The 25918-nt window shown below is 40.4% G+C and overlaps 4 protein-coding genes across 8 annotated transcripts in view; 2 read left to right on the top strand and 2 right to left on the bottom strand.

Moving 5' to 3' along the window:
• The window catches only part of LOC112256845 (bromodomain adjacent to zinc finger domain protein 1A), a 42550-nt gene extending 39735 nt beyond the window's left edge, over nt 1-2815 (bottom strand). For 3 of the 5 annotated variants that reach the window (XM_024430384.2, XM_024430387.2, XM_024430388.2), the window contains exons 1-3: nt 2692-2815; nt 2212-2362; nt 562-840 (exon numbers count right to left, since the gene is read on the bottom strand). In XM_024430384.2, coding sequence (XP_024286152.1) covers nt 562-840; nt 2212-2324 — 392 coding nt within the window. In that variant the 5' untranslated portion in view covers nt 2325-2362; nt 2692-2815. Of the gene's footprint in view, nt 1-561; nt 841-2211; nt 2363-2577 lie in introns of all 5 variants that reach the window. The other 2 variants (XM_024430386.2, XM_024430385.2) reach the window with 2 other exon arrangements.
• Nucleotides 2816-3752: 937 nt separating this feature from the next.
• zgc:109986 lies at nt 3753-8613 on the bottom strand. The gene is made up of 8 exons (XM_024430389.1): nt 8452-8613; nt 8213-8334; nt 7439-7577; nt 5513-5634; nt 5254-5364; nt 5038-5144; nt 4369-4459; nt 3753-4243 (listed from the first exon to the last, which is right to left on the bottom strand). Exons 1-8 carry the CDS (start codon nt 8546-8548, stop codon nt 4127-4129), a joined length of 906 nt encoding a protein of 301 aa, XP_024286157.1. The 5' UTR covers nt 8549-8613; the 3' UTR covers nt 3753-4126.
• A 236-nt stretch (nt 8614-8849) lies between these two features.
• Nucleotides 8850-17325, top strand: LOC112256848 (signal recognition particle 54 kDa protein). The gene is made up of 17 exons (XM_024430390.2): nt 8850-8948; nt 9347-9461; nt 9561-9658; nt 9808-9899; nt 9987-10071; nt 12626-12730; nt 12839-12905; nt 13009-13066; nt 13231-13381; nt 14714-14862; nt 15003-15103; nt 15199-15285; nt 15427-15500; nt 15746-15854; nt 15967-16137; nt 16428-16523; nt 16763-17325. Exons 3-17 carry the CDS (start codon nt 9581-9583, stop codon nt 16852-16854), a joined length of 1515 nt encoding a protein of 504 aa, XP_024286158.1. The 5' UTR covers nt 8850-8948; nt 9347-9461; nt 9561-9580; the 3' UTR covers nt 16855-17325.
• A 128-nt stretch (nt 17326-17453) lies between these two features.
• The window catches only part of LOC112256849 (protein transport protein Sec23A), a 37385-nt gene continuing 28920 nt past the window's right edge, over nt 17454-25918 (top strand). Inside the window, exons 1-2 of the mRNA XM_024430391.2 lie at nt 17454-17585; nt 19497-19730. Of these exons, the coding sequence (XP_024286159.1) occupies nt 19510-19730 (221 nt within the window). The 5' untranslated portion in view covers nt 17454-17585; nt 19497-19509. The remainder of the gene's footprint in view (nt 17586-19496; nt 19731-25918) is intronic.

Genomic DNA, 25918 nt, shown 5'->3' with positions numbered 1-25918 from the left:
GTAAGTAAGAATTTCACAGTAAGGTATACACACCTGTTGTATTCGGCGCATTGTGACAAATAGTTCTATATTAGAGCTCCTCTGGTGCCCCTCTCCAAACAGGTCATAGCCAACTCTCAACCACATTGACAAAAATCCATGTATCGGTTTACTACAGAGAACATGATTTCACTGTCAAAGAGCTGGGCTCTACATTCACCAAGGTAATACTAGTGAACATAAATAAACACAAGACATTGGATGAATACTCCTTTGGCTAAATACGGGAACTATCAAAGCACCGAGACTCATAGGGAGAGAACGTAAAAGGCATTGTAGTCCTTCAGGAAGCTGGTATAGAACCAAACGATATCAGACCCCTGGTTAGAAGTGAAACTGATGACACTAGATGAGGTCATATGTATAAAATTAAGTGAAACTGATGACTGTCGGGGAGGTCATCATATGGATAAAACCAACACATTACCCGACACTGGTGCGGCTCAGAACACCCAGATTACAGTAAAGTTGAGTACAACTGATGATGCTTGGTGAGGTCATGTGGTTAAATTAACACTTTACCTGGTACCGGAGCGGGTCACAACGTCCACAATCTCCCCAGGGAAGAACCTCTCCTTGACGTAAGAATACACATCATCACAGATCTCATGGAGCCGGGTACGGTATGTGAGGGCTGTGAGGTGCAGCAGGGGGACCACCAGGGCTGAGGGGAAGCTCTGGAGGCTCTGACGACCTCTCTTCTCACAGTCCAGAGCTTCCAGGTAGGTCAGGCCAGGCTTGCCCGTCACCGCACAGCTCCACACCAGGCTGTTGCACAGGATGGTCCTCTCAAAGAAGTCACTTGTTGGGAGACGGGGTGATTCTAATCAGTACAGATAATTGCATATCCCCTATAGTGTAACGTCACTACTTTTGACAAGGGCCCTAATGTTTAAGGGCATGAAATTGCTCACTAATTTTGCATGTTGGGCTGGACACATGCAAAATATTGCTGCCCATATAAATCATAGGAGGAAACGAAAACCAATGCTCATCCCAAATTGGCATTAAAAACATAACACAACCTAACTTGCACAACATATACCTTGCTCATCTGTGTACACTGTAAATATTGAGATGCTTTTCCAGTTTCTGCATCGATAGGACCTCAAAGTCTTCCAAAGTCATGTTGATCAGTTGGTCACACATGCTGACTAAATACAATTCCAAAGAAATTATACCTTATACAAAACCACAAATATAAAACAGTCCATCTTCAAAATAGTGATAAAATAATGAACAGAACTAAAAGATGTCTGTCACTGTCCCTCTACTAAATGTACAGTAACATGGGAACTTGCAGTCTATCTGGAATGAGGGCCAGGGTGAAAATTGTTTACCTTTCAAGAACCCCTTGAAACAAGTCAGTATTATTCGTAGGCAAGTCCGAATTAAAAAGTTTGTCTAGGCTATGGGTTACAAATTGCTAAAATATTTCACTATAAACACACTAGTTAACATGTTGCTTCCTAGTTAGCTAGCTATAAACAATCCCACAACAATGAGCCTGCCCACGTTCCACACGCGAACTGAGGCAAGACGAGTTGTGATGAGCGCGAACGGCTCTGCTCTCATTTTAGGACTATGTAAAAGTATCTAAGAGAGCATCCGATAACTTCTAAGACTGGTTAGATTAACCAACCAGTTACTCGATGGATATAACAGTAAATTACGGCAATAATTATAAACTAGTCAAAAAAGTTGAGTCAAGTTAGCTATTTTGCAACGCTAGCTTCAAGCTGGCTAGCAGGCCCAAATACTTGGTTAACACGGCTGGTAACGTTAAATGGTAGTCGCTCCAACGCTACTAGCTAGCTATAGTAGCCGCTAAACTAGCGGTGATCAAGCTGGCTACACCTGCCAAACAAAGTTTGACAACTGGATAGAAATAACGGTTCTGACCCATTTCATCTGATGACTAGCTAAATAGGTGTTAACCAGACAATACATTATTAATGATTTACCAACTAGTTTATAATAAGTAGTACTTTGTCCATCTTCCAGCACTGCAGTGGATTTTAGCTTCTTAGCAAGCTAGCTAATGTTTGCTGTCACTATGGTTAAACTTTCCTAATTTGAGTTGAGCCAAAATTGGATGGCCATTTAATAGTTAATAACTAACATTGATCATTATTTAATGTTAATGAATTTATCAATTTGGTCTTCACGTACTCGTATGTCCTGAAGATTTCATGTGTGACTTTGCAAAGAAACACTTCTTCATCTGGTTTGAGGTCCGCTGGGGGCTTCTGTCTGACAAACGGCTTTCTGTGGAGAAGCGGCATCTTTCTTTATCTTCGTCTCCGATTTGTCCTCTTTGAGACTCAAAAAGGAAGGAAAAGAAAGCCAGAAACCATGTAATTACAAAGTTTTAAATCAGTATATATCGGCAATAAACTCAGACATGAGGACAGTGACTCAAACATTTTTAAAAAATGGTCGTGATAATCTACGACAATTTTAAGAGGAAATCCAGCCTTTGTTAATGGCACACGCTTCCAGTAACACACAAAAGTGACGCTTTTCCAACCAACTCACATGAAAATGTGCTCAATGAATGGGAACCTGTCTGATATTAGCAATTAAAAACCACGATGTTTAAAACACCTGAGAACATTTTCGCATACTAGAGGAAGAATTCAAGAGATTTACCGGATCGGTTATGTAAACATTAAAACAATAATCCGCGGGAGAAAAATACAAAAAGTCAACGGACTGCCCCACTTCACCAGCGGACGGACTGCGTGTTGACTATAAATTTGATCCGCTCTATTTCACAGATGAAAAGCGCGTAGGAGGGCGTAGCTTGAGTGAAGACTATATGATCTCCATTGGTTGTTTATCCCGCCACTCGCATCATCACCTCCAATCATGTTTATCTTCGTTGAACTTCATAGGAGTGGAGAAGCAATATGGGATTTGTTACTACTTGATTCAGAGCATCATACAAATTAATAGTAAAACATAGCATATCTGTTCTGGTAAAACATACTTTTTCAACTGATACACAACTTTTGTACGGGTTTAAGTGAGTGATCATAATCATAGCGCCTATACATATTATAACGCCTAACATTCTCCACATGCATCCAACTTCCCGTCTGTCCACCATGAGGGGGTATGAATCACCAATATGTACGTGCTTTGTTCTTATGCTGCTTTTACTCAGGCAGTCTTATTCTGATATTTTGACCAATTATTTGCAAAAGAGCTTATCTGATTGGTAAAAAAAAAGGTCAGCTTGTGTAAACACAGCCTTAGTTAGGCTTGTGTCATATTTCAATAAACAGAATATTGATGGTGACTGAAGGCCAATGTTCAACAATGGTGTTAACGGCTTGTTTACTATAACATGACTGCATTTTTTTATTTTACCTTTATTTAACTAGGCAAGTCAGTTAACAGTTAAGAACACATTCTTATTTTCAATGACAGCCTAGTGGGTTAACTGCCTGTTCAGGGGCAGAATGACAGCTTAGGGGTTTGAACTTGCAACCTTCCGGTTACTAGTCCAACACTCTAACCACTAGGCTACCGTGCCGCCCCACATGCATGATGCCTGTCTGGTGTAGTTAGAGAGCCTCATAACTAAGGTGCAAAATACATCAAAGAGGTTGTAATTACAATTGCCACAGAGTCCAAAATGAAACACTATTAAAGCGCTGCAAAAGAGATGTGATGCCATGCTGTTGGTAAAGAAGGCAACACAGAAGTTCCTCAGAGCTGGTGCCATTTAATAGTCACTTTCTGCTGTAATTATGCTACCCTCCCATGCTTCCTGTTTCAGTAGTGTGGGTGAGAGGGGAACTGTTTTAACTACTCATTTACTACAGTATTTCAGACATTGGTCAAACATTTTCTGTAAAAAGGCTGACAAATCATTCACTGAACTGTAAAGTACATAACATTATCAGAGTGATATTTGGGATTTCCTATGACAGATCACTCAGTCATCTTTATAGATTGTTATACCTTGAACATGATATGGTAGGGCACAGTCCTATAAGAGAATCCATCTGCAATTGCAGCAGAAAGTCAATATCCAAGGGACAGAAAGTCTGAGCGGATGTTTGGTCTTCACTCAGGGTCACAGTACCCTATACAGGCGTATACTTTTGAATGCGTCCGGGTCACCGTCCTTCCCCAGATAGACGTTGTAATCCAGAGGTAGTTCCTCTACCCACTTGCTGAGGTTGATCCCTCCCTGAAGGAGGAGCACAGTACAGCAATAGAGAGGTGTGCATTATGCTTGAAGTTACACATCATAGAAACATTCAATTCTCAATGTGTGGAAAACAGAAAGTTTTTACAGGCATTTTCAGTACTTACCTGATGTGAAGAAAGTGCTTCCTGGAGGCTTGGAACTGTAACCAATAGAGCACCTTTCTTGCGGAAATTGTGAACGATAAAATACCAGGCTCTATAAAAGCAAGAGGATAGAGACATTAGAGCAGGGTTTCCCAAACTCTGTCCTCGGGACCCCAAGAGGTGCACATGTTGGTTTTTGTCCTGGTACTACACAGCATCATTACCAGATGCAATATATGAGGAAGATCTCAATTGCATCCTTACCCCACTCTCCTCATCAAAACACATTGGAGGAGAAGGTCAGAGGGGCGGGACCTCTGGCTTTCTCATCCAATTGGTTTTGAGAAGGAGACAGGACATGAGGAGTATGCAATTGAAATCTTCCAATGATCACTTACTGCATCCTATATTGCAGCGTTTCCCAAACTTGGTCCTTGGGAGCCCAAGGGGTGCGCGTGTTGGTTTTTGTCCTGGTACTACACAGCTGATTCAAATAATCATCAAGCTTTGATCATTTGAATAAGCTGTGTAGTGTTAAGGCAAAAAACAAAATCTGGACCCCTTGGGTTCCTGAGGACCGAGTTTGGGAAAAGCTGCATTATAGGATAATGATATTTTCTGTTGGAAAACTTTTTGAAACGATATGTCCTAATGAATACACCCCTGGTGTGGTGTCCAAGGTTTACCTACTTAATTTGGTCATTGGGCTGTAGAAAGTACTCAAACACATTGTTCATGATGAGAACATCTGCATTCTGTAACAGGGAATCCTGAGTACTGATATCTCCATGGATGACCTGCAGAAATGTGAGACAATGAGAGAAAGCTGTGGCATTTACATTCTTTAAAAACATAAAACAAAGATTAAGAAAAATAAATGTAAAATTATACTAATGATCGCTTTACCTGTATTCGGTCACTGAAGCCATACTTCTCCACAGCCATATTCTGAAGCCTGACAAACTCTGCACTGATCTCTACCCCAACAAGCCGAACTGCAGAGCTGTACAGGTACCCCTGAAGCACAACAGATGACTGGAAGAGTAAATACTTTTTTGCCAAAGAATTCATGACATTTTCCTGCAATATTTTCACATAACCTTTAACAATACATCTCAATGCCATAAACGGTTTCCCTTTCATTCCAAAACAAACTGTAATTTACCCCATAGAGTACTGCCCCTAGCCTGGAACCCACATCCACCACTAGTCTCCCAGTCAGGTCTGGTAGGACATGCTGGAAAAGGAACTGGAGCTCCAATATCGAGAAGGAGTGAGAGATGAACTCTGAGAAAATAAACATTCAAATAAACATTAATTTGACACAATGCTGCCACATGAGGGTTATAAACCCACCCTTATCTTACACATCTATGCTGAACGAAAATATGAACGAAACTAGCAACAATTTCAAAGATTTTAGTGAGTTACAGTTCATAAGGAAATCAATCAATTTAAATAAATAAATTAGGCCCTAATCTACAGATTTCACTTGACTGGGAATAAAGATATGCAACTGTTGGTCATATATACCTTTAAAAATATATATATATAATAATCTGGCCATTTTCTCCTTCGCATGATCAAGCTGTTGATTGTGGCCTGTGGAATGTTGTCTTACTCATCTTCAATGGCTGTGCAAAGTTGTTGGATACTGTCGGGATGTGGAACACTGTCGGGAAGTGAAACACGTCCACCCAGGGCATCCCAAACATGCTCAATGGTGACATGTCTGGTGAGTATGCAAGCCATGGAATAACTGGGACATTTTCAGCATTAGGAATTGTGTACAGATCCTTGTGACAAGGGGCAGTGCATTTTCATGCTGAAACATGAGATGATGGCGGCGGATGAATGGCGGGCTAATGGGCCTCAGGATCTCATCACGGTATCTCTGTGCATTCAAATTGCCATCCATAAAATGCAATTGTGTTCATTTTCCATAGCTTATGCCTACCCACACTATAACCCCACCACCACCATGGGGCACTGTTCAGAACATTAACATCATCAAACCGCTGAACCAACACAACTTCATACATGAGGTAGAGGTTGTGAGGCCGGTTGGACATACTGCCAAATTCTCTAAAACTACATTGGATGCGGTTTATGATAGAGAAATGAACATTCAATTCTCTGGCAAAAGCTCTGGTGGACATTTCTGTATTCAGCATGTCAATTGTATGCTCTCAAAATGTGCGACATCTGTGGCATTGTGTTGTGTGATAAAACTGCACATTTTGGAGTGGCCTTTTATTGTCCCAGCACAAGATGCACCTGTGTAATGATTATGCTGTTTAATTCGCTTCCTGATATGCCACACCTGTCATGTTGATGGATTATCTTGGCAAAGGAGAAATGCTCACTAACAAAGATATAAACACATTTGTGCATAATATTTGGGAGAAATAATATTTTTGTGCTTATGGAACATTTATGGGATATTTTATTTCAGCTCATGAAACATGGGACCAATACTTTACATGCTGCGTTTATATTTTTGTTCAGTATGATTATTGATGGGCTTTGGGTAATTGGATTGTTGGTGAGATGGCATGATCCTTCAGAACAAGTACAATGATTAACCAGGCAAGGCAAACCTTTTTTTCTTCTACTTTTTACACCCTTTTCTCCCCAATTTTGTGATATCCAATTGGTAGTTACAGTCTTGTCCTATCGCTGCAACTCCCGAACTGACTCGGGAGAGGCGAAGGTCAAGAGCCATGCATCCTCCGAAATACGACCCTGCCAAACCTCTCTGCTTCTTGACACACTGCTTGCTTAACCAAGAAGCCAGCCGCACCAACGTGTCGGAGGAAACACTGTAAAACTGGCGACCTAAGTCAGCGTGCATGTGCCTGGCCCACCACCACAAGGAGTCTCTAGAGCGCGGTGGGAAAAGGACATCCTGGCTGGCCAAACACTCCCCTAACCCAGACGACGCTGGGCCAATTGTGCGCCGCCTCATGGGTCTCCGCTGGCTTCGACACTGCCTGGGATCAAACACGGGTCTGTAGTTACGCCTGAAGCACTGCTTTGCTGTGCCTTAGAGCACTGCATCACTCGGGAGGCCCATGCTAGGCAAACCTACCCAGGGGAGCTGTTCTGTGAGTGCCACAGTTCAGGCAGTAGTTGCGGCTCATCTTGCCCTCCTCACAGAGTGTATCCACGGTGTCTTCGTCATACAGGAAAGCATCCACATGCAGTGTGGGCTGGGGGTTCTGTTGGGTCTGAATAATCAATTGATGATGAACATAATTAGTTTATTTGTGATAGTCAAAGCGATAGTACACCGAAATTACAAAATTACACTGGTTACTTACACTGTAAGCAGTCTCTGGACAAGGTATGACAGCAATCCATGCTTTGGTTTAGTTTCCCTGGCACAGTTTCCACATGCTAACATTTTAGCATTTGTGGCACAAATCCCATTCAAGCCATGGGACCGATAATACATTTTTCACACGTGTTCAAATCATCTGTGACTTTGTTCAGCTTCACAAGTTTAGATACTTTTGGATTATTTGGAGATGTGTGAAAAACAGTCCCATGACTTGATTGGGATTTGTACCACACACGTTATCATGTGGAAACAGTTCCAGGGAAACTAAACCAAAGCATGGATTGTTGTCATACCTTGTCCATAGACTGCTTAGAGCGTAAGGAAACCAACGTCATTTTGTAATTTGGGTGAAATACCCATTTAATTACATAAAAGTCTAATTTTAAGTGTGAGTATTGTTTTTTATTTTTATTCCTCTCTGAAAATAAAATACACACACCTTGCACCAAATACAAGCACTCAGCAAGTACATTTGGCCCGGAGTAAAGATGTTGAGGAATGAAAGCAATTACAGTAACCCACCTTCTGAATAGCCAAGGACTCGGAGGAGAGCACAGCCTCCAAAGGAAGACATGCCCTAAGATCCTCTGAAATACTTTGAAGTATAACCTTTTGATTGTCAATCAATCCATCATCCACTTCATCTGCAAGAAAAAAAAATGACTAGCTAATGTAATACAGTTAAAGCATCATAATCCAACATGAACATGGGATGGTTGATTTAGTCTTAAAATAGCTATAATGCCAAGGTTATTAAATACCAGAGTTTTTCATCCAGTCAATTAAACGTGGCAGGTCCTTGGGATTTACTCTGGAGAGTAATCGTACGATTTCTTTTTTTCCGTCTGAAAAGTTCATTTCAACAAATATTTTACCACATACGATTGCTCATGCTTGAATGTATTGAACGCATGTGTAGAAAATACCGGATACGTATTTGAGATTTAAGGAGGCGCGATAATTGGAGCCCTATTAATAGTAGTGGTGAAATGGAGAGAATTTAGAATATATTACTTCATTTAAAGTAACTGATATTGTAGAAATATATTGAATATTGATTTTGGCAAATTAAATGGACACGTGTTGTATGAAATTACCGTTTAGTCTAAGTAGAAAACATGACATTTCAGACGACCTTAAAATACAGGGGCTACAAAGAAGTAAACATAACCCCGGAAGTAGATAGGCATTCTGGGATATCTGGTATTGAGATGACGTTCGTTTGGTTGCTTTTCTCAAGCCAGTTGGCAAGCTTTAGGTAACGATTTTCTTTATAATTATAATAATGGTAATTTAGTAGCTAGCTCCTGTTTTGTAAATGTCGTAATGTTAGCACGATAGCGATCCATCCATCGAATGAAATGATGATGCTGTTTTTATACGTATCACATTCTCGGAGAACCACGGCCTCACTCGAGTTGTCGATGCTAACGTTAACTAGCTAGCAATTTAGCTAGCTAGATAGTTTTATAAGCTGTGTGGGTGCAGTCTGGTCAATATTATCTATTCTTTACATACACATGTTGTATTCGTTAACTACGTTATTTTTCTAGCTAATTCATGTCGAAAAGTTATTGAAGAATTTCTGTCATGTTGTCCTGACTATATGCTAAACTAATCTCTAGATTTCACTCATTGTTTTCGTTCATTGCTCAGTTAAGGAAGTCAACAACGGACGTTTGATCACCAATAAGTGTCAGTGAAAGGTGTGGAGACAAGGGGGGTTCCCTCAACGTTGAAGCCGAAGAGGCCGTATTTCTCAACTGATTTTGTAATTCACTTTCCATAACATTATTATCCAGCATTTAAGTGGTATAGTAGTTGGCAGTGGCTGTATAACCAAATTTGCCAATCTAAATATTCTTTATAGGTTCAACAAGACCTGCCAACATGGTGTTAGCCGATTTGGGAAGAAAAATAACCTCGGCATTGCGATCACTGAGCAATGCCACCATCATCAATGAGGAGGTATATCTAGTACCAAATCAACTTCTTATTTTTGTACAACTTTTGGCAAAGTGTGGTTGTTAACTAAATAGTAGTTACATATGTTGCCAGGTTTCAATCAAGCAAGACCATATGATATTTCTCATAGATAATGTCTTCTCTTTCTCTAGGTATTAAATGCCATGCTGAAAGAAGTGTGTGCTGCCCTCCTGGAAGCTGATGTCAACATCAAGTTGGTAAAGCAGCTCAGAGAAAATGTAAAGTGAGTAGCATTATTCAGGAACACATTGTACTGTAGTAGACAAGCTGAATTCTGTATCCTACTAATGTAATCTTTCTTTGACCACAGATCATCCATTGACCTGGAGGAGATGGCCTCTGGGCTGAACAAGAGGAGAATGATCCAGCATTCTGTGTTCAAGGAGCTCGTCAAGGTCAGTGTCGGACTATTCTTACTAGAGATCGACCGATTAATCGGAATGGCTGATTAATTAGGGCCGATTTCAAGTTTTCATAACAATCGGATATCGGTATTTTGGATGCATATATATATATATATATATATATATATATATATATATATATATATATATATATATATATATATATATATATATATATATATATATATATATATATATATATATTTATTTAACACCTTTATTTAACTAGGCAAGTCAGTTAAGAACACATTCTTATTTTCAATGATGGCCTAGGAATGGTGGGTTAACTGCCTTGTTCAGGGGCAGAAAGAAATACTTTTACCTTGTCAGCTCGGGGATTCAATCTTACAACCTTATGGTTAACTAGTCCAACGCTCTAACCGCCTGCCTCACGAGGAGCCTGCCTGTTACGCGAATGCAGTAAGAAGCCACGGTAAGTTGCTAGCTAGCATTAAACTTATCTTGTAAAAAACAATCAATCAATCATAATCACTAGTTATAACTACACATGGTTGATGATATTACTAGTTTATCTAGCGTGTCCTGCGTTGCATATAATCGATGCGGTGCGCATTCACGAAAAAGGACTGTCGTCCAACGTGTACCTAAACATCAATGCCTTTATTAAAATCAGTACACAGAAGTATATATTTTTAAACCTGCATATTTAGCTAAAAGAAATACAGGTTAGCAGGCAATATTAACCAGGTGAAATTGTGTCACTTCTCTTGCGTTCATTGCACGTAGAGTCAGGGTATATGCAACAGTTTGGGCCGCCTGGCTCTTGGCGAACTAATTCGCCAGAATTCTGCGTAATTATGACATAATGTAACAGTATAACTTTAGACCGTCCCCTCGCCCACACCCGGGCGCGAACCAGGGACCCTCTGCACACATCAACAACTGACACCCACGAAGCATCGTTACTCATCGCTCCACAAAAGCCGCGGCCCTTGCAGAGCAAGGGGAACTACTACTTCAAGGTCTCAGAGCAAGTGACGTCACTGATTGAAACGCTATTTAGCGCGCACCGCTAACTAAGCTAGCCGTTTCACATCCGTTACAATAACATTGAAGGTTGTGCAATGTAACAGCAATATTTAGACGTAGGGATGCCACCCGGAACGGTTCCGTATTTCATTGAAAGAATAAACGTTTTGTTTTCGAGGTTATTGTTTCCGGATTCGACCATATTAATGACCTAAGGATCGTATTTCTGTGTGTTATTATGTTATAATTAAGTCTATGATTTGATAGAGCAGTCTGACTGAGCGATGGTAGGCACCAGCAGGCTCGTAAGCATTGCGCGCTAATAGCATTTCAAACGTCACTCACTCTGAGACTTGGTGTAGTTGTTCCTCTTGCTCTGCATGGGTAACGCTGCTTCGAGGGTGGCTGTTGTCGATGTGTTCCTGGTTCGAGCCCAGGTAGGAGCGAGGAGAGGGATGGAAGCTATACTGTTACACTGGCAATACTAAAGTGCCTATAAGAACATCCAACAGTCAAAGGTATATGAAATACAAATGGTATAGAGAGAAATAGTCCTATAATTCCTATAATAACTACAACCTAAAACTTCTTACCTGGGAATATTGAAGACTCATGTTAAAAGGAACCACCAGCTTTCATATGTTCTCATGTTCTGAGCAAGGAACTTAAACGTTAGCTTTCTTACATGGCACATATTGCGCACTTACTTCTCCAACACTTTGTTTTTGCATTCTTTGAACCAAATTGAACATGTTTCATTTATTTGAGGCTAAATTGATTTGATTGATGTGTTAAAATAAGTGTTCATTCATTATTGTTGTAATTGTCATTATTACAAATACATTTTAAAAATCGGCCAAGTAATCGGTATCGCCTTCTTTTTTTTTTTTTTTTCAAATAATCGATATCGGCGTCGGAAAATCATAAGCGGTCGACCTCTAATTCTTACTTCATTGTTTGTTAGTTAGTTGTTGTGGCGTGAAACTGAATGTATTGTAATACCTCCATACATTAGTATTAGTTTAATGATGGTCCAGTGTAAAGTAACCGAAGGAGTTAATTTTTGATTGAAAACTTGGGTAGATGATTGACAGTTGTTGGTGGGATTTCCTAGTTATATTTATATTAGTGGTTTTCCAAAAGTAATTTGGTCTATTGATATTCCACCGTGTTTTGTAAACTGTTTCGGCAATGTACTATACCATCAACAGTCATTCCCTTCAAAAAATTACCTTAATTGAAATAAAGGATCCAGTAGCTGTAGTCTACCTGTATTTAAAGGTTTTGATTGCTCAGCTCAATACATAATTAGTTTCACATTAGAAGGCATACCCTCAGACATGGATACTCAACTGATCAGTTTAGATTTCATGCGGGGAGAAGACTTTCCAAGTACTTTCAGATTGCTTGTTTACACATTAAAGAAGCTTGTGTGGTTTGGAAAGGCCTGTCGCTATGTTCTCACTTGACATATTTTACAAAGATGCAATGTTTCTGTGTTGCATTTGATGCGATGGGAGTGTGTCTAAGATTTAATGTTGTGGTTGTCTCTCAGCTGGTGGATCCAGGGGTCAAGGCTTGGACACCCACAAAGGGAAAGAACAATGTCATCATGTTTGTGGGTCTTCAGGGCAGTGGGAAAACTACAACCTGTTCCAAGGTGAGCCATTCCTGGCTTTCAGCCTAAAGATATGCACATTCAGGTGGTCATTTGTCCAAAATATATTCTGCCATCACTAATGTTCTGTGTTGAAAACCTTTTCCACAGCTGGCGTACTACTACCAAAGAAAAGGGTGGAAAACCTGTTTGATTTGCGCTGACACTTTCAGAGCTGGTAGTTTCATTTTCAAAATGTATCTGTTTGATATTCCTTCTCAAAAGAAAGAAAATTAGCTAAAAGAAAATTAAGTCAACAACATATTTTTGTGTGTGTGCAGGTGCCTTTGATCAGTTGAAGCAAAATGCAACAAAAGCCAGAATTCCATTCTATGGAAGGTATGTATGCTTTGCATTTGGTTGCTTCTCATCTGTATGTGATGCATCTCAAGTTATTTTTTTTGCTAATGTATATGGTAAGAAACCTTGATGTACAAGTACACCCCCTGGACAGGATGCAAGTCTATTTGCTGCATACAGTACACTAACGTTGTTAAATCCAGTTACACAGAGATGGACCCTGTCGTCATAGCTGCGGAAGGTGTGGAAAAGTTCAAAAATGAGAGCTTTGAAATAATCATTGTTGATACCAGTGGCCGACACAAGCAAGAAGATTCCCTTTTTGAGGAGATGTTGCAGGTTTCCAATGCAGTGGTAAGTAGTATTTTTGCACCACTGTGATCATCTCTCTGTCAGCCTGAGCTTTTGTATCATCATTATAAAATGTGCTTTCGGAAATTATTCAGACCCTCTGACTGTTTCCACATTTTGTTACGTTACAGCCTTGTTCTCAAATATATATTTTTCCCCACATCAGTCTACACACAATAGCCCATAATGACAAAGAGTTATTTTGAAAAAAAAAAATTGGGGGTTGGTTTGCAAAATTATTACAAATAAAAGTGGAAGTATCAGTATTTACATAAGTATTCAGGCCCTTTGCTATGAGACTCTAAATTGAGCTTAGGTGCATCCTGTTTCCATTGATCATCCTTGAGATGTTTCTACAACTTGATTAGAGTCCACCTGTGGTAAATTAAATTTATTGGACATGATTTGGTAAGGCACACACCTGTCTAAGTAACGTCCCACGGTTGACAGTGGGTGTCAGAGCAAAAACCAAGCTATGAGGTCAATGGATTTGTCCTTAGCGCCCCGAGGCACAGATCTGGGGAATTGTACCAAACATTTCTGCAGCATTGAAGGTCACCAAGAACACAGCGGCCTCCGTCATTCTTAATTGGAAGATGTTTGGAACCGTCAAGGCTCTTCCTAGAGCTGGCAGCCAGGCCAAACTGAGTAAACCTGGCACCATTCCTACGGTGAAGCATGGTGATGGCAGCATGCTGTGAGGATGTTTTTCAGCTGCATTTCCTGAGAGACTAGTCAAGATCGAGGAAAAGATGAACGGAGCAAAGTACAGAGATCCCTGATGAAAAAACAGGACAATGACCATAAGCACACAGCCAAGACAACACAGGAGTGGCTTCGGGACATGTCTCTGAATGTCCTTGAGTGGCCCAGCCAGAGACTGGTCTTGAACAAGCTCGAACTTCTCTGGAGAGAACTGAAAATGGCTGTGCAGCAATGCTCCCCATCCAACCTGACAGAGCTTGATAAGATCTACATTGAAGAGTGGGATAAACTCCCCAACTACAGGTGTGCCAAGCTTGTAGCGTCATACCCAAGAATATTTGAGGCTGTAATCGTTGCAAAAGGTGCTTCAACAAGGTACTGAGGAAAGGGTCTGTATACTTATGTAAATGTGATATTTTATTTATGAAAACCTGTTTTTGCTTTGTCATTATTGGGTGTAGATTGATTGGGGGGACGGGCGACAACTTAATACATTTTAGAAAGACTAATGTTACAAAATGTGGAAATAGTCAAGGGGCCTGAATACTTTCCGAACGCACTGTATCGCTTTAGAGAAAATGCATCAATGCATGCATGGTCTTACCCCAAGCATGTTTCTATTTCCTCCAGCAACCTGACAACATTGTGTACGTAATGGATGCCTCCATTGGCCAAGCTTGTGAAGCCCAGGCGAAGGCCTTCAAAGACAAAGTAGAAGTTGCGTCCGTCATAGTGACAAAGCTGGATGGTCATGCCAAAGGTGGTGGTGCTCTCAGTGCGTAAGTAAATGTCACTCTTTGTTTTGACAGTTTATCCAAGTTATGGTCAACTGAGTTTCCTTACTACTGCAGAATTCATTAACTCCATGATAATCCTGATGGTTAGGTAATGTTTCATACTCATGTTGCCTTTTTTATAGAGTGGCTGCTACTAAGAGTCCCATAATTTTCATTGGTACTGGAGAACACATTGATGACTTAGAGCCATTTAAGACACAACCCTTCATCAGCAAGCTACTGGGTAAACTGTTTTCCCTTTTGAATAATGGATCATCATAACACGTTTTACGTTATGTACAACCTGTATTGATTGAGTTGTGTGTATTTTGTCCTCAGGCATGGGAGACATTGAAGGTTTGATAGACAAAGTCAATGAACTCAAGCTGGATGACAACGAGGAGTTAATTGACAAGCTGAAACATGGTGAGAATGAGATCATCAGCTAACATACTTGTAAAACCAGCCCCATATCATAACTGACATGCAGTATGCATATGCTCTGCAGTCTATAACATAGTTATGCAGTATGGTTTAAGTTTCTTCTAATTACCATTTGCACCACAGGTCAGTTCACTCTTCGTGACATGTACGAGCAGTTTCAAAACATCATGAAGATGGGACCTTTCGGACAGATCATGGTAAGTAAGCGGCAACCAGAATACTCAATAGGGGGAAATCTAAGTCCCCATAGGGGTACATACTATAGATGAAACAAGCAGATGGTCAACGTTTCAGCACAAAGACCTTTCGAAAACAATCTCAACTGTATACCCTTCCCCCTTGGTAAATAATGAATACCTAAGAATAGTTTATATTCTTCTGGTCATGTGTGGGATACATTTAAAGATGACAATGCTAATCTGACTTCTGTTAATGTCACAAGGGTATGATCCCAGGTTTCGGAACAGACTTCATGAGCAAAGGCAACGAGCAGGAGTCCATGGCTAGGTTGAAGAAACTCATGACAATTATGGACAGCATGAACGACCAAGGTAAAGATGCAATCCACTTTCATCAATAAACAAGAGTAAGGGATAGAAACAAAAGGGTTATACAAAATGCGTACATGTTTTCTTCACTGGTTTCTTTCTTTGGTTTTTGCAGAACTTGACAACAAAGACGGTGCAAAGCTCTTCAGCAAGGGGCCGAACCGAATCGCCAGAGTGGCACGCGGTTCAGGGGTTGCCACCAGGGACGTCCAGGAGCTGCTCACCCAGTACACCAAGTTTGCCCAGATGGTGAAGAAGATGGGTGGCATCAAGGGCCTGTTCAAAGGTATGCACTTCTTGGCTCTTGAAACACTACTAGTTGTCATTCTTGCTTCCTCTGTCCATGTTTCCTCCATTTCCCTCTCAAATCACATTGGAGGAGGTCTGAGGGAAGGACCTTGGAGCCTCTCCTTCAATGTACTCTGTGAGGGGAGGAAACAAGGACAGGGGAAGCAAGGATTTCATGACTAGTCACGTTTCAGCCCGGAAACAGAAGCACTGGTCCAATTACACAATTTTGCTTTCATCAAGCAGTAGAATGTCTCTAAATTATTTTGCACTTTTACATGTTTGCAGGTGGTGATATGTCCAAGAATGTCAACCCCTCTCAGATGGCTAAGTTGAACCAACAGATGGCAAAGATGATGGACCCAAGGGTTCTCCACCATATGGGTAGGCATGACTTATTGTAAAAGTCATTTCACATTACCCAAACTTCCTTTGTTACTTTGAGCATGGTCGGTCCAAACGTAATGACATAGATGTGATATAGACTGCAGAATCGCTGATCTACAAATCACCTTGCAACCCAAATAACCTTTATGATCATGTTTAGTGACTCTACCTCTCTGCCTTGATCTAGAGTTTAACTGATCCCCCTGAAACACTCTGATTATCATTTGTCTCTTCAGGTGGAATGTCTGGTCTCCAGTCCATGATGAGACAGTTCCAACAGGGTGCAGCTGGCAACGCGAAAGGAATGATGGGATTCAACAATATGTGAACCACTGAGCCTTAACCCGGTTAAATAAAAGGTTGTCATTTGGATTTAGCAAGAACGAGATGAGAGAAGAGTTATTTTGCCTCTAATATAATTAATTAAGATGTTTGTGTATAAAATTATGCAGAGGCTTATTTACTTATCAGGATAAATCAAAAGAAGTTCTGTGATTTTTACACTAATTGTAAAATAGGCACAAAAGATGCATAAATAATGGGATTATGAAGCTTGTCCTGAGTTATGTTCATTAGGCACCAAACAGAAGAAAATAGACTTCAACCGGGAGTCACTATTGGACTTGTCCAATAAGATACCCTAATTTGTGTTTTTAATTGCAAAACAATTTAAAATGTTTTCCGGTGTACCCTAATGAACCCAACAAAGATTTGAAGATGTTGCAAAGGATATGCTGAAATTAGTTGGAATTTTTTGTTGTCATAATGTAATAAAATTTGTATTGCAATGTTTTAAAAAGTGTCTCCTTTTCTCTGTTTGGTTGATCAATGATTGTCGTAGTTGTCAATCATATTTGTTATCGCTCTATCAATGAAACTCTTGCCATAAAGATTAGACTACATCCTCAAAGGTGGGTGAGGGGCTATGATTGGACACCTCTTGACGTGGCATTACTCCTCGCAGCCATGTTGTTTGCTACGTTGTCAGCCAACGTTGTGCTTGGCGCTGTTCACTGTCACTACAGTACGTAGCAGAGTCAACCAGTCTGAGGACATCAGGTAAATATTCAAATGTGCTACTATTTGCTGTAATTATTGACTAAGACATATTTGTGATATGTGTATTACGTAATGTATTTTGGATGTAATACTTATTAAGTTACAGTTGTGTGGCGGTTTAGCGAACTGAGCAGGGTGAATAATTATTTTTTTACACATTTCATTCGCCGGTCGATCCGCTAACTGAAGCTAAATTAGATAGCTAACGTTAGCTGGTTGTTAACATGGTGAATGCAATAATTTATTCTAGTTAGCCAACCCAAAAAGTAGACAAGCTAGCTATCTTTTTTTGTGATGTGATTTTTTCTCTCCTGAAATCTATTGAACAATTGTAATTGTTTTTGGCGTGCCCTTGTTAGCTACTGTATCTAGCTAATGTTGTTGTATAGAGACTGGTTGTTCATTCAATCAAAATAGCTTTGCTGGTAATCCAGCATCCGTTTGTAAAGCCTTTTGATTGAGTCACCATTTGTATTTATTAGGGATCCCCATTACAGTTGTTCCTGCCAAGGCAGCAACTACTAGGTTCAAACACATTAAGGCACATAACACGAAAGATAAAACAGTACATAATAACATTACACTACATATCTACAATACAAAATGTGTAATGCCACCATACAATAATATTACAATGTACGTGTGTGTAGAGTGTTTGATTCAGGTCAGATACTTAACTAGCTAGATAAAAGCCCAATACAGTGAGTGTTTCCATTTTGAAAGACCTTTAACTATTAAGGAATTGTGAACATTTGCATCTCTGATAGAATCTCATCAGGTCAAATATTGTGACTTCAGGAGACCGCAAAGGTTAGTGATAGTTCAATACAATGAACTTACTACTAGCTGGCGCCACTATGCATTCACTAGCATTGAATGAGCTGTATTCGAACAAGAAAATGCAAATTGCTCACCCAGACGCGGGGCTCCAAGTAGCCGGGGACTTTAATGCAGGGAAACTTAAATCAGTTTCCTGCCATCCAGGACCTCCATACCAGGTGGTGTCCGAGGAAGGCCCTAAAAATTGTCAGACTCCAGCCACTCTAGTCATAGACTGTTCTCTCAGCTACCACAAGGCAAGCGGTACCGGAGCGCCAAGTCTAGGTCCAAGCAGCTTCCAATTCAGCTTCCAGCCCCAAGCCATAAGTCTCCTGAACATCTAGTCAAATGGCTACCCAGAGTATTCGTATTGCCCCCCCCCTCCACTCTCCATACCACTGCCACACTCTGTTGTCATCTGTGTTTAGTCACTTTAATGAACTCTACCTACATGTACATACTACCCCAAGTAACCGGAACCCCTTGTATATATATATATATTTTTTTTACCGCTGCTCTTTAATTACTTGTTACTTTTATTTCTTATTCTTATCCGTATTTTTTAAAACTGCACTGTCGGTTAGGTGCTTCACTGTAAGGTCTACACCTGTTGATTGGATTTCTATTCAGATTCAGTGTGTTTTCAAAGTAAATTATTTTGAACATTTGATCAGACAGTGGGTGAAGAAGTGGGTCACAGTCAGGATCATATTCTGTACCTTAGCCAGGTTCTAGTCATGATTTTTAGACCCATTTTTTTTGCCTTATTTAGAAGTAAGCCAGAATTTCCCATAGCATAGGTTACATCATATTTGACTGCATTTCCTCTACCAGTATATTGATATGACACATTCAAATTGGAAGTAAACATGCTGGAGTGTAACATTATGCTCAAAGTCCAAAAGGGTATCTCAGGACACTGCAATGGTAAAAAGCCAGGCAATTATAAAAAAGATAATATTATGAGACTCCTTGCAGTGCAGTGGACTATTATATAATTTATGCTATGTTGAAATATCAAATGGAATCATGACATAAAATGTATAGCCTATATTTCTATAACACGCAGACACTCCTTTCTCTCCTTCTCAGTCTGTAGGGTGGAATGGCGACCTTCCCAGAGTTTATCGCCCAGAATGAGGAGCGTGATGGGGTGCGTTTCAGCTGGAACGTCTGGCCCTCCAGTCGTCTGGAGGCCACCCGCATGGTGGTCCCCGTGGCCTCTTTGTTCACCCCCCTGAAGGAGCGCCCAGACTTGCCCCCCATCCAGTATGAGCCTGTGCTGTGTAGCAGGGCGACCTGCCGCGCTGTCCTTAACCCGCTCTGGTGAGACAACAATACTTTTTCACTTTGTATTTTTCACGTTTCAAATAAAGCAGATATACACTACACTCGGTGGCCCATTTATTAGGCACACCCATCTCGTACTGTGCCGGAACCCCCTTTGCCTACAGGACAGCCTGAATTATTTGGGACATGGAAACGCTGCTCAACTGGTATCAAGGGATCTAACGTGTGCCAGGAAAACATTCCCCACACCATCCCACCAGCCTGTACCTTTGACACGAGGCAGGAGTGGCCATGGACTTATGATGCTTATGCTAAATCCTGGCTGCCATCAGCATGACACAATATGAACCGGGATTCGTCCGACCAGGCAATGTTTTTCCACTCATCAATTGTCAAGTTTTGGTGATTTCCTGCCCACTGTAGCCAATTATTCTTGTTTTAGCTGATTGGAGTGGAACCTGTTCTGATCTTCTCCTGCAATAGCCCATCCGTGACAAGGACCGACTAGTTGTGCGTTCTGAGATGCCGTTCTGCACACCCCTGTTGTACTGCGCTGTTTGTGGCCTGCCTGTTAGCTTGCACAATTCTTGCCATTCTCCTTCGACCTCTCTCATCAACGAGCTGTTTTCGCCCACAGGACTTCCGCTGAATGGATGTTTTTTGTTTGTTGCACCATTCTCGGTAAACCCTAGAGACTGTCGTGCGTAAAAAGCCCAGGAGGCCGGCCGTTTCTGAGATACTGGAACCGGCATGCCTGGTATTGACAATCATTCCACGCCCAGTCGCTTAGGTCACTCATTTTGCCCATTCTAACGTTCACTCAAACACTAACTGGATGCCTGTCTGCTTTATATAGCTCGGCCACGTGACTCACTGTCTGTATGAGTGAACCATTTTTGTGATCAGGGTGGTTTACCTAATAAACTGGCCACTTAGTGTATAAATGCCTGGTACATTTTGATAATTGTGCTCCAAATCTTTTTTATTTTTCACTGGAACAAAGGAGCATTCCCTATTCCAGGGGTCAATTGCGAGCTACCAGTAGCTTGCCGACCACCTATGTGTAGCTCGCAAAACAATTCTGAAAGTACATGCAATTTTCATGTGTTCCACCTCTAACTGTCATAAACAAATCTACCTTGTATCAGACACCGGAAACTCCCAGCTGCTATCTAACCAACGCAACATTGACATTATCCCACCCCTGGTTATGTAACAGTTTAACTTTAGTCCATCCCCTCGCCCCTAACCGGCCTTCTGCACACAGACAACTGACACCCACGAAGCATCGTTACCCATCACGCCACAAAAGCCACAGTCCTTGCAGAGCAAGGGGAACAACTACTTCAGGTCTCAGAGCGAGTGACGTCACCGACTGAAACGCTATTAGCGCGCACTACCGCTAACTAGCTAGCGATTTCAAATCGGTTACAGTTAGACACTACTGGCTTATAAAGCCAATATCTGCCAATTCATTTCCAGAAATATTGCCCATTTCTGTCTGTGTAGTGCGGGCGTTTGTCTAGCACTCCTTGTGTAGTCAGTAGTGATGGGTCGTTCGCAAACAAATGGCTCTTTTTGAACAGCTCTTTTTGGTGAAGTCGGTAACCGAATCGCAAATGTAATTTGGCTCCCTGATTTGCATGCTGTTTCTATTGCTTTTTGAGCTGCATATGTTAGGGCTGTTCTTATGCACGACGCATCGCGGAGTGCCTGGATACAGCCCTTAGCTGTGGTATATTGGCCGTATATCACAAACCCCCAATGTTCCTTATTGCTATTATAAACTGGTTACCAATGTAATTAGAGCAGTACAAATACATGTTTTGTCATACTCGTGGTATACGGTCTGATACAAAAGCTGAACATACACACATCCAGGTACTTTCCGCAGGTGCTGGAGTTGTAGGAAAACTCATGGAAAACGCCGCACACTGCTGCTCATGCAGGTGATATTTATTTACATCAACGTTTCGACCCTTAGGTCTTCATCAGGCATCCATATCCCAGATGGGGGTGGAAGGTCCTATAAATAGGGGCAATAGTCAGTGACAACACTTCCTGAAACAGGAGGTTAAAAAAAATGTATAACAGTTTCACAGTATCAAAATATATCATCATACACAGGGAAAGTGATCAATATTTACAGTAATATACAGTTGAAGTCGAAAGATTACATACACTTTTGGTTGAAGTCATTAAAACTTGTTTTTCAACCACTCCACTCCAATTTCTTGTTAACAAACTATAGTTTTGGCAAGTTGGTTAGGACATCTACTTTGTGCATGACATTTTTCCAACAGTTGTTTACAGACAGATTATTTCACTTATAATTCACTGTATCACAATTCCAGTGGGTCAGAGGTTTACATACACTAAGTTGACTGTGCCTTTAAACAGCTTGGAAAATTATGTCATGGCTAATTGACATAATTTGAATCAATTGGAGGTGGACCCGTGGATGTATTTCAAGGCCTCCTTTCGAACCCCGTGCCTCTTTGCTTGACATCATGGAAAAATCAAAAGAAATCAGCCAAGACCTCAGATAAAACATTGTAGACCTCCACAAGTCTGGTTCATCCTTAGGAGCAATTTTCAAACGCCTGAAGGTACCACGTTCATCTGTACAAACAATAGTACGCAAGTATAAACACCATGGGACCAAGCAGCCATCATACCGCTCAGGAATCCTAGAGATTAATGTACTTTGGTGCGAAAAGTGCAAATCAATCCCAGAACAACAGCAAAGGACAGTGTGAAGATGCTGGAGGAAACAGGTACAAAAGTATCTATATCCACAGTAAAACTAATCCTATATCGACATAACCTGAAAGGCTGCTCAGCAAGGAAGAAGCCATTAGTCATCTGGTCCACACTAATTTCTTTAGTGCGTAACATTTTGTCTTCATTTTTTTTGCAGGTCAGTAAGTAATTTGATCAGGTAAACATTTATTTCAACTCACATTTCACGATCAGAGATAATGATAGGCAACATTTTAGTCTTTAATTTAAAGGTGTACTATTTTTTTCATGGTTTTAGTTCAATTTCTAAGATTTACTGAACGAAGAGCCATTTGGGAGCCAAATGAATGACTCTTTTAGGTAAATGGAGCCAAAATATCCAGCTCACAGAAAATACTTAGAATGCCCATCACTAGCAGTTGATGTGATAACTGTCTTGTTGAGATCAACCGATTAATCGGAATGGCCGATTTAATTGGGTCCGATTTAATTAGGGCCGATTTCAAGTATACACAACAGTCGGTAGTCGGCATTTTTGGACACCGATCATGGCCGATTACATTGCACTCCATAGGGAGACTGCATGGCAGGCTGACTACCTGTTATGCGAGTGCAGCAAGGAGCCAAGGTGCTAACTAGCATTAAACATATCTTATAAAAAACAATCAGTCTTAACATAATCACTAGTAAACTACACATGGTTGATGATATTACTAGTTTATCTAGCTTGTCCTGCGTTGCATATAATCGATGCGGTGCCTGTTAATTTATCATAATTTATCACCGCGAAAAAAGCACTGTCGTTGCACCAATGTTTACCTAAGCATAAACATCAACACCTTTCTTAAAATCAATACACAAGTATATATTTTTAAACCTGCATATTTAGGTAATATTGCCTGCAAACATGAATTTCTTTTAACTAGGGAAATTGTGTCACTTCTCTTGCGTTCTGTGCAACAGAGTCAGGGTATATGCAGCAGTTTGGGCTGCCTGGCTCATTGCGAACTGGGAAGACTATTTCTTCCTAACAAAGACAGCCAACTACGCCAAACGGGGGATGATTTATCGAAAGCGCATTTGCGAAAAAAGCATAATCGTTGCACGAATGTACCTAACCATAAACATCAATGCCTTTCTTAAAATCAATACACAGAAGTATATATTTTTAAACCTGCATATTTACTTAAAAGAATTTCATGTTAGCAGGCAATATTAAACTAGGGAAATTGTGTCACTTTTCTTGCGTTCATTACACGCAGAGTCAGGGTATATGCAACAGCTTGAGCTGCCTGGCTCATTACGACCTAATTTGCCAGAATTTTACGTAATTATGACATAACATTGAAGGTTGTGCAATGTAACAGCAATATTTAGACTTATGGATGCCACCCGTTAGATAAAATACAGAACGGTTCCGTATTTCACTGAAAGAATAAACGTTTTATTTTCGAAATTATAGTTTCCGGATTCAACCATATTAATGACCTAAGGCTTGTATTTCTGTGTGTTATTATGTTAAAATTAGTCTATGATTTGATATTTGATAGAGCAGTCTGACTGAGCAGTGGTATGCAGCAGCAGGCTCGTAAGCATTCATTCAAACAGCACTTTTGTGCGTTTGCCAGCAGCTCTTCGCAATGCTTGCATTGCGCTGTTTATGACTTCAAGCCTATCAACTCCCGAGATTAGGCTGGTGTAACCGATGTGAAATGGCTAGCTAGTTAGCGGGGTGCGTGCTAATAGCGTTTCAAAAGTCACTCGCTCTGAGACTTGGAGTAGTTGTTCACCTTGCAGGGGGGCTTTTGTGGAGCGATGGGTAATGATGCTTCAAGGGTGGCTGTTGTCAATGTGTTACTGGTTCGAGCCCAGGTAGGGGCGAGGAGAGGGACGGAAGCTATACTGTTACACCGGCAATACTAAAGTGCCTATAAGAACATCCAATAGTCAAAGGTACATGAAATACAAATGGTATAGAGAGAAATAGTCCTATAATTCCTATAATAACCTCAACCTAAAACTTCTTACCTGGGAATATTGAAGAGTCTTGTTAAAAGGAACCACCAGCTTTCATATGTTCTCATGTTCTGAGCAAGGAACTTAAACATTAGCTTTTTTATTTGGCACATATTGCACTTTTACTTTTTTCTCCAACACTTTGTTTTAAACCAAATTGAACATGTTTCATTATTTATTTGAGGCTAAATTGATTTGATTGATGTATTATATTAAGTTAAAATAAGTGTTAATTCAGTATTGTTGTAATTGTCATTATTATAAATGAATAGAAATCTGCCGATTTTAATCGGTATCGGCTTTTTTTGGTCCTCCAATTATCGGTATCGGCGTTGAAAAATCATAATCGGTCAACCTCTACCGTCTTGTGAGTTGACAGAAATACTTTCCCCAAAACCTTCTCAATTAAATGTTAACTGCACAGTAGGCTTACCTGGCAAAAGTATATTATTTGTATCTATTTGAAAACTTTGCCATGAAATGAGCAGCAGCCGTACAGAATCATCGCTAAACTGGCACATTAGATCACATTGCACACTAGATGTGCAATTGAAGGTCCCGATGCGCAATTAAAGGGGAATTACACAAATCTACATTTGTTACTTTTTTTTCTGTACCTCCCCCCCCCAAAAATGGTCTTCTGATGTGATTTAAACATCGACTCGGAACATCCAATTTCGTTGTTTCTCTGAACCATTGTAATTTTTAGTGTGAAATTAATTAAAACCAGGAAAAATACAAATAGGAACATAATTTTGGAAAATATTAAACAATTTGGGGAGAAAAAACACCGATTTTATAGGGCCCCTTTAGAGATTTTTTATTAACCATTATTTTACCAGGTATCTTGACGGAAAACGGTGCATGTCTTTCTCTTTTACACTAAGGAACTGGAGCTGAGTTGCGTTGCAGCGGAGAGGAGAAGAATGTGCCTTTTTTTTTTAAAGAAAAAACATCAGTAGCTCACAATGTTTCATTTTGTAAAAGTGGCACTGATGCTCAAAGGTTGGAGACCCCTGCCCTATTCTCTCCCTCCCTCATCCATGACTATTCCTCCATTTGTAGCCTAACTGTAAACAGGTGATTTACACATCCTCAGTCTTCAGAAGGTTCACATGTACTGTTTAAATAGTTGTAGTCTGGGAGCATTTCCATGTAAAAGGCAAAATGACCACCAACATGTGAAGTTCATAGGAGCATGTCAAATTGAGTGTCAAATGAAAGCTAAGAGTCTATATGTTTGAGAAATTAAGGCATATAAAACATTTGGAGTAAGTAAAGGCTTTGGTTTCTGGTCAAACAGAGGGAAAAGGGGTCTTGAGACTTTCTGGTAGATGTTTTCTAAAAGAGAATGATATACATATCCATAATGCTGAATTTCTGTATAGTACAGATCAGGGAATGTCATTCTGTTACCGTTATTCTGTTACCGGATTCTGTCTCCTACTGTATTTGAATAACCAAAA

Source organism: Oncorhynchus tshawytscha, linkage group LG08 (genome assembly GCF_018296145.1).
Source record: "Oncorhynchus tshawytscha isolate Ot180627B linkage group LG08, Otsh_v2.0, whole genome shotgun sequence".
Taxonomy (NCBI): domain Eukaryota; kingdom Metazoa; phylum Chordata; class Actinopteri; order Salmoniformes; family Salmonidae; genus Oncorhynchus; species Oncorhynchus tshawytscha.
Note: the sequence above shows the minus strand (reverse complement) of the source record. Positions and strands in the feature narration are given on the sequence as shown.

Excerpts from the sequence above, each read along its gene's own strand:
- zgc:109986 (XM_024430389.1), bottom strand. The coding sequence starts at position 8,548 with ATGAACTTTTCAGACGGAAAAAAAGAAATCGTACGATTACTCTCCAGA. Across the intron at positions 8,335-8,451 it reads TGACTGGATGAAAAACTCTG|ATGAAGTGGATGATGGATTG; the intron begins GTATTTAATAAC and ends TTTTTCTTGCAG. Across the intron at positions 5,635-7,438 it reads TCACAGAACAGCTCCCCTGG|AGTTCATCTCTCACTCCTTC; the intron begins GTAGGTTTGCCT and ends TTATTTTCTCAG.
- LOC112256848 (XM_024430390.2), top strand. The coding sequence starts at position 9,581 with ATGGTGTTAGCCGATTTGGGAAGAAAAATAACCTCGGCATTGCGATCA. Across the intron at positions 9,900-9,986 it reads CAGCTCAGAGAAAATGTAAA|ATCATCCATTGACCTGGAGG; the intron begins GTGAGTAGCATT and ends CTTTGACCACAG. Across the intron at positions 16,524-16,762 it reads AAGGGTTCTCCACCATATGG|GTGGAATGTCTGGTCTCCAG; the intron begins GTAGGCATGACT and ends TTGTCTCTTCAG.